Source organism: Chaetura pelagica, unplaced genomic scaffold (assembly GCF_000747805.2).
Source record: "Chaetura pelagica isolate M959 unplaced genomic scaffold, ChaPel_1.0 scaffold124, whole genome shotgun sequence".
Taxonomy (NCBI): domain Eukaryota; kingdom Metazoa; phylum Chordata; class Aves; order Apodiformes; family Apodidae; genus Chaetura; species Chaetura pelagica.
This window is the reverse complement of record NW_009952891.1, coordinates 2,884,154-2,892,920: the sequence shown is the minus strand read 5'-3', so window position 1 is coordinate 2,892,920 and position 8,767 is coordinate 2,884,154. Positions and strand designations below refer to the sequence as shown.

Here is an 8,767-nt window from a genome sequence, read left to right as displayed (position 1 = left end):
CGGCTGCGGGGGCTGAGGCTTCACCTGTGCGGACACCCTGTCCGCTCCTCTTCGGCACTTCTTTGTCTCTTGCCGAAGGAGACGCGGGGAGAGTGAATTTCCTGCTGCGGTAACCTAGTTTTACGTTAACTTTTAATTCAAACTAATGTAATCAACGTTAACCAGTTAGAAGGAAAGAGATGTCTTTTCATTTGACTCGGGGAATTAAGGGGTGAACGTTCCGGGTTAAAGCCATTAAAATGATAAATACAAGTATAAATATAAATGTAAATTATATTAAACCATAAATAGTTTATATATACAAGCAGTACAAGTAGTATTAATATAAGTGATACCAATGTAAATATTTTGTTTGAAATGTATATATATAAACCATATAAATAAAATTAACTTAATCCTGTACTAACTAACTAGAGGCAAGTGACTAAGGACTCGTCAGGTTCACCAAGTAATTCCACTCCATTTGACCTTGCTTGTTATTTCATAGTTCTGCATTTTAATGAAAGATCCATAAACCCTCTGGGTATATTAGAGGATTTTTCCCCCCATTTATTTTAATTTGTATGCCAGCATATTATTTTTTGTTTTAATTCCACCCTTAAAAACAAGGAGTAATTAAGTTCCTTATAGGCAAGATGTTTCCTCCTTGGATTCAGTGGTCAGGCCTCATGGAAGCAGAAGTTGGCCAATGCTGGGTGATGAAATCCCCCTCCTTTCTTTTCCTACCTAAGAATGACTAGTTTTAAAGCAGTTAATATAATAATAATTAATAAAAATGTTGCAATAAGATGCTAACGTGTAATTTCTTTCTTACTGTGTTTCTCTCTCAGTGAGGAGCGAATGTTACCCTTTGATAAACCCCTTCTGGCATGAGAATGCAAACATCACTGATACACACAGACGGCTTTTGTGTGAGTAACTTTAGTCTTATTTCTGTACTTCCATCCACCCTTCTGTCCCTCCTTGGCTATTTACAAGGTCCCCCCTCTACTCCAGTCTCCTGAGACCCCACCTGTAGCACTGTGGCCAGTTCTAGAGCTCCCAACACAGGAAGGTCATAGAGCTATTGGAGCTAGTCCAGAGGAAGCCATGAAGATGATCCAAGGACTGGAGCAGCTCTGCTATGGAGATGGGCTGGGAAAGTTGGGGCTGTTCAGCGTGGAGAAGAGACGGCTCCAGGGAGACCTTAGAGCACCTTCCAGTGCCTGAAGGGGCTACAGGAAAGCTGGGGAGGGGCTTTTTACAGGCCATTTCCCTGAGCAATCCTTCAGAGAGGCTTAGAGTGTCCTTAGTCTCTTGTAGCACCATCTTGTGATAAAGCTAGAAGTGCAGCAAACATGGCCTTGGAGGTACTGATGCTAGTGTAGCTGTCCTGCAACAGTAACTGGGAAATTAAAGTAGGAATAAGATCCCAATGGGCTACTGAAACAGCTCTACAAAAATCTTGACAGGTTCTAGACTAACAGCATAGATTGACTCTCTGTGCTTTCACAGGTATTTCTAGGTGACATCTATGTTAAGTACTGATATAATACCTTCTATTTTAGCCTTACACTTCTTTCTTCATTTTTTCTGACTGTGGTCACTGAAACATATTCAGGCAGATCAGGGCAAACTTTCCTCTTCATCTACAACACATTTTAAGTAGAACAATTCTGGGATCATAGATTCCAATGTAGTTACTGTAATTTCTTCATGTGGTGCTCTATGGGCCAAACAGGCTAATTGCACAGCTTTTATCAGTTACTTCCAACAGTTACTTTTTTCTTTGTGGGTGCCTTTGCAGGTGTTTCTGTGAGGCACATGCACAGGAAATTAATCTCATTCTCTCTCTTATTCATCCCCAGCAGATTCCTGTTAGGCTTAACGAGTACTTCAAATAGAGCTCCTGGCAAGCTAAAAAAATAAATGGGGCCTTCAAGTTAAAGTTCTGTGCTACCAATGTTATTGCTCAAGCAATCAACCTAGGTCTTGTTAAGCCTGAGAGTATGAGGTATTTTCATATCACAGGAGTCCTCCTGAGCAGTTTCTCTCATGGATTACACACAAGCATTCTCATGCTCATTAAGCCTCCATTCCTTTTCTTATCGCTCCCTCCAGCTGAACATGTGGTGTATATTCTTTCTCTCCCTCAAACCCACACTATGTAAAATATTTTCTACAACAGATTACATGCTTGCACATGGTTATGTGTTTGTTTAAAACATCAGCCACTGTCTAAGAAAATGTCCCACTAGACTATGTACCACTAGCTTTTCTGCAATTTATGTGTCTTTTTACTGGAGATGTACATTTTCTTCTTTCCCATTCTGGATTAAAGTGTCATTTTTCACAATTTAGACAGTTATTAGGTTTTTTTGGTGACCACTAGGATTAAAGATAGTCCTGTTAAAGTCACTTTTAAAACTGAAATCTGTCAACGAAGACACCCCAGACATCTTGTCTCCTGTGCCAGATGTGGGAGACAAGCAGAAAGAACAACATTCTCATAATGGGCTGAATTCAACTCTCACTAAAAGGTTAAAGAAGGGTGTCTCTTTGACCCCCAAACTGGTCCCACTGCACAGAGCTTGACCTGGTGTTATGAAAGATAACATGAGAGGAACTGCTGTTTTTTTTTAATGACTGCCTAGTTTGCCCTTGACAGAAACCAGCTGCATTACACAGTAAAATTGAGCCTCTGACAATCCTGATTTTTTTGTTACGGTCACAAACGTCATGACCAGTGATTGGTTTCTTGTTACAAGTCACTTTTTAGTGCTCCCCTCTATTTCTGAGCCATCCAGAGATGATTAGTTAATGGATGTAGTTTCCACTTACACATGGCTGGAAGAAAATGTTTTGTTATAAAACCGAGACTGGAGTGTACTTAAAATATTCTCCCTGGAGTATTTTTATTTTTTCTTTTTAGACATTGATGTAGCTGAACAGTGAGGCTGCAGGCTGGTGGTTCCTGTAGGGAGCTGATCTCTGCGGTAGGGACAGTTACCTCGGATGTTAAAATGTAACAGCTGCCTTGGTTTCTTCCTCAGCAGAATTTGTTTAATAGCACTGTTAAACTAGACTGTATTTCCTTAGAACAATTTTTTCACAATTTTAAATTTTGGTTTGAAGTTATCAGAGGGAAACATTTGCTTCAGTACTTACTCGAGATACTACCATAAATGTATACTAAGAGAACTTCAGCATTGCTGCAGATGAGATCTAATGAGTTACAACTTCTGATGAATGTTCTAATTTTCAAATTCATTGATATAATAGCAATGGAATGTGAACCACAGTTTATAATTCTCCCTTGCCTTATACTGAAGGTTCTTGTTGGTGCCCACCTGTATCAAGTCTAGAATAATTTTATTTCTACTATCTGCAATTTGCCTTCCATTTTAGCTCAGACACTTGTTGCATGAGAAGAGCACAAAGCCAAAACTTGTCCATGAAGTCCAGAGCTTAGCTAATTATCCTGGGGTACCCTAACCCTATGAGCTCTTCTCCACATCATCTTTTTTGCTACTGAACTAGAGGGAATCCAGGCCTTTATGTCCCTGGGGTTCAAGCCCAGAAGTCTCACATTTAGCCACAGACAGCAGTTCTTTTCTGTTGCTTGTTTCTCTATGTAGTCTTCTTCCTTTCTCAGTACTCTGTTTCTTCCTAGCTTTGCCAAGATTTTCCAGAGCAGCTTCACTGATTTAGCCACTGTCAGCATTCTGTTTCAGCTGCAGGCTTTTGTCTTTCTAACTGGCTATTTAGTTGCTGCTGGGGAAGATAAACATGTCCTTAATTAAGCTCTTCTGAGCTGCTGCCATTTGGAGCATTTCTGATGAGGTGACTGTTAACAGAGTTATTGAGACCATTTGCTGTTATAAGCTGTGCAAACAAATCCAAAGTTAGTTTAAAACAATTAAGCTCCAGCATGTTAACAGGAGATGATTAACAAAACTGCTAGACCTGCAGTTGCTTACTTTTGACATCATTCAGTTTCTCTAGGTTGTTCCACAGATTTCTGTTTCAAACAACTATCAACAACTGTGCTGGGTGGTAATTTAGGAATGTCTGCCAAATTTACAGATCTGGACACACACTGCAGATGTCATGAGACATTTGGTCAGATGTGTAGTAGTAAAACAGCTTTAGCTAGCTGATGTAAAACTTCATTAACTCAGATCAAGCAAATATGAGTATTTTTTGTTACAAAAAATGGAATTGTTTTTAGAATGCTAATCAGTTTGTTTCAGTATTTTCAAGGTTCAACTGTTGGATCTTTCATGTTGGACTGATGGGGAACTTGGGCGTTGGGAAACTGAATTCTGGTTTACAGGAAAGAGCACATACTTCTTGTGCAAAATGCTTAGGTTGATTTTTTTTTTTTTCCCAATACTAGATTAATTTTCTCAAAATTAAGACAGTTATACATGTAATACACAATGCATAAATGTATATTTCAACACAGCATAAAACCCCTTAAATTACTGCAAAATCAATACTTTAACTTATTTCACAGATGATCATTGAAGACAGAAACAGAGTAGAAATATTTTAAGTCATGTCTTTCTATAAACTAATTCTGTCCCTCTAATCAAGGAATAAAATGGCATAATATCTTATGCCAGACAGCATGAATTCAGATTCCTGAGTGGTTTCCATGGCAGCATTTTAGAGTAAGTTTAAGTTTCCCAGGCAGTTGCAGATTTCATAGAGGAAAGATAAATGGGTAGGAGGCATTGAACAAGAACACTGGAGGTGATAAAAGTGCTATTTAATCAAATACAATCCATTAAATATTTGATTTTAAAAACGCTGCAGGTTATTTATGAGAACTGTGATGCCATTGTTTTTTGGAAAAGTAAGGCTCTGTCACAGTGGTGTTTATGGGTTCAGCTGAGATATGTCTAAAACCTATACTTTCACTGAAGAGGGCATAAAAATCAGCTATTTTGATATTAAATGCAACTGTCACAGATCATTAGTGTAATCTCCCAGGTTTGTTTTCCCTTTCCTTCAAAAGGTTACCTTCAGAGCCTTATCTTCTTCGTGGCACTTGTCCTGGCTAAGGTTACAGGCCTAGCTGCAGTAGCTAAAATCACTCTATGAAAAAGGAAGTGAAAGAAATAGCAGCTGTTGGTACTACTGTCCTGAGATACAGTTTGTTAGCAGCAACTTTGACTGGTGAGGAACACCTGCAAAATCAAAAAGCACAGGCCCAGTGATGAGTTGGTTTATTTCTTCCCTCCCAGCAGAGCCAGGTCTGAGGACAGAGTTACACCATTCTTATGTTCTTACTTTTCAAGTGTTAATTGCATGAATTTTGTCCTGCTAAGGCTTCTTGACCTCTTAGATGCAAGACCAAATCTAAAAGGACATCTGGATATCAAACTGATGGGGAGTCAAAATCAGGCCTAATGCCCTCAGAAAGGAAAACGGGGCAGAAGACTTGCCTGTTCCTGCTGCCTCTGTGGCATTGTGTGCCAAATCTCTTCTGTCACATCATGTCATATCACATCTCTGACAACCACTAATAACTATGTAACAGTGCTGAACTGAGTTCCATGGCTATTTCTCCTCCTGGCATTCAGCTGAGATTTGCAAACCGTTTTGACATACTGATTTGCACAGAGTAACCTGGGGACTAATTTGGGTATTAGAGCCTGAGAATTTCTTTGGGTTTCTTAGGCAGCAACAGCAGCTGGGTCCAGTTTTGCCTAAGAAAAGCCCAGGTAGTATCCTCAGATTTAGGAGCAAGGGGAGTTAAGTGCTCCTTGCAGTGCAGAATGCCAAGTTTGTGCTTCCTGAGCATCAGCTGATCCTGATCTGGGCATATATGTGACTAATATGAGAATTGAATACCAGCATAAGTAAGTGGAAATGGAAGAAAAATATAGTCACCTCCTAAAACTTTGTCATTTGCCACATATTTCCTTGTGAGCATGTCCTGTACTACACAAAACAAATTATTATGTCTTGAAACCACATTTCACTTTAGTAAAGAAATGAATAGTGTCTGCCTTGATTCCATGCAGGATCTTCCTAACCTTCCAATGTTCTAGAAATGAGCAGAGACACCTACATGATTGTGTCTTATTTTTATAATGATACTGATGAGGATAAGATGAATCCTTAGCCAGTGGCAGGTGGAATATCTCCAATTCAGTGGGCAGTTACTGTGACTTAAAAAGATTAATCATCAGATCATATGGAAACTGTGGTCTCTTAACTGACTCCTTTTCCTTGGGAACCAGCTAATGGTTTGTTGTTCCTCAGTGAAATTAAATGAGACACTGAAGCCTCGAGCCCTTCAGAAACTGGATTTTAAGTTTTCCTTTCTTAGTAACTCTGCACTTCACTCTGGTGTGAAATGAATTGATACTGAAAGCTGGAACTACTTTTTTTTTTGGTTGTTGTTATTATTCTAGAAAAAGTTGGATTGAACATTGTTGATAGATTGCATGAGAGGGAAAAATGACACAAAGATGGTATATGATGGAAAAAACAGTGTGTATGAAAAAAAATGCATAGCAACCCTCTGTTTACACAGCTATTAAAATGTTATAGGAATCAAGAAAGACTAATGTAAAACATTTAGCATGGGAGGAAGCAACCATAATAGGTTAATATACTTAGTGAAGCTGCTGTAAAAAGCAATGACAGACACAGAATCAGAGCTGGATGGGAAAATTTACCTCTAGGTGATGCAACAAGGGAAAAGACCAACAATTTTCTAGATCAGTTCAGCAGAGGAAATGTGACAGGAAAAAAAGCATTTAACCAAAGCATCTGCTGGATCTCACCTCCCGGACAACAATGCCACTCAATGTGATCTGTATGGTTCAGATAAACAGGGCTGCTTCTTACTAAGGTTGTGAGTGACTACCTAATGTGCAATGCATCACCTGTTGTTCAAAAGAGTTAAACTGCTTAAGTAGATCCACGTAGATATATCCTTTATACTTGTGGTCCCTGAAACACAGGCTGTGATCCTGTGAGGGGCTCTGTATGCTACCCTTTTCTCCATACCATATATTTGTCCTGCTGACTTAAGCTGAAAACCAAAGAGATTGTCCAGCTCCTTGTTTATGCACCACAGAACAAGGCTTTGATCCTGATCAGGGGCTCTGCACTCAGTAACTATCAGAACATCTACTGACACGATAATAAAATATTAAAATATTAACATTCTTCATTATTTTTCAGATATGCATGGAACATTTGTCATCCTGATGCCCCTCAGCCTGATATTGATGATTGTTGGAGGAATGACCGGATTCATCGGTATTCTTGCCAGGGCCTACCTACTGCTCCTGATGACAGGACTGCTTTTTCTTTTTGGAGGTACTATATCAAACCCTGGCTTAACCTTTTTAAATAATAAGAGATTATAGCTGAGAAACATCACTTTGTCTTCCAGGGGAAATAGGCTAAGCAAGACTTTTCTTTCCATTTTACTAGCTTCTGTACAGTCCTTTCATTCTGAAAACATCTGGCTGCTTCTTTGAGTGCCTTTATTAATTAGTATTTTAGTAGTATTTTATTTATTAGTATTTTCAGTCTGCTCCAAGGATGTCTTTGGCCCAGTTATTTGAAGTGATGAATGGTATGACTCCACAACACTTGGTGGGAGGTGACAATGAAGACCAATGCATTCACATTGAACGCTCAAAACGTCCAATACTCAACATTAGAAAACTGCCTAAATTCAGGTCACTAAATGGATATGCAAGAATCTCTGCCTCCATGGCCTTTCTTGCATAGAAGTAGACAGCAACGTGGTGCCAAGCAATGAGAAGTCAGAATGCATTATAATACAGTAGTGAAAACAGATGTACATGCATTAGATATCTGTAAAAGACATCTCTAGATTTTTATTGTGGGAGTCTTGCTGTTACACATTTTGATTCAGTATTTAGCAGTGAGAACACATTAAACTCAATGGACATAAATAATCCTCTCTTTACTTTCCTCTCACCCTTCCCCAAAAAACAGCCTCAACAAGATTTCAAAGATAACCAGAGGCTAACTGGCAATCTGGCCTGGGCAGAAAGGAAGGAGTGGCAAAGAAGCCCTAAGAAGCATCCAATTGATTGCTTTTAATTTCTGCAGTGGGTGCTAACTACCTCAATATGTTTTTCTTTCTCAGCTCTTGTTACACTTACTGGAATCAGTGTCTATATCGCATATTCAGCTGCTGCCTTCGAAGAAGCTGTCTGCCTCCTGAGGAGTAAGGATGTCTTGGTAGAAATTGACATCAGGTTTGGCTGGTCGCTAGCACTAGTCTGGATCTCCTTTGTCTCAGAAGTGCTCACTGGGGCTTTGTTTCTCCTGGCAGCCAGAGTTGTTGGTCTGGGATGGCGTTGTGAACAGGCGTTATGAACAGCAGGTATCTTTGCAATAACAGAACCCTGCAGAGCCTAGACATGTGGATTTCTTGGTGCATCTGGTCACTAGGAGTAATAAAAGTGGCAAGATTGTGACTGAATGTCTTGCCAGCTGCCATAAACTCTTTTCCACACAGCTATAAAATGCAAAGATTCTAAAAAAATCAGGAAAACATTTCAAGTGTTGTCAATAAGGAAACCCTGTGACTTTAGAAACTAGTACATTCCAGTGTTAGTGTTTCCAAAATAATTTCAGCTGGCAGATCATAAGACATGTCCATTAATTTCTTAGAACAAGGCAGATTCTTTGCTTTCTTTTCTCCTTTCTGCTGTCCCAGCAAGTGCCTCTGAGTACCTTGAAGGATTATATGCACTGTCCACTTAGCTTTTTGTTTCTCCCC

At 39.4% G+C, this 8,767-nt stretch overlaps 1 protein-coding gene across 1 annotated transcript in view; it reads left to right on the top strand.

The window, feature by feature from the left end:
• TMEM114 (transmembrane protein 114) overlaps positions 1-8,361 on the top strand; it is a 17,172-nt gene extending 8,811 nt beyond the window's left edge. Inside the window, exons 2-4 of the mRNA XM_009995527.1 lie at positions 831-911; positions 7,186-7,323; positions 8,129-8,361. Of these exons, the coding sequence (XP_009993829.1) occupies positions 831-911; positions 7,186-7,323; positions 8,129-8,361 (452 nt within the window). The remainder of the gene's footprint in view (positions 1-830; positions 912-7,185; positions 7,324-8,128) is intronic.
• The last annotated feature ends 406 nt before the right edge of the window (positions 8,362-8,767 follow it).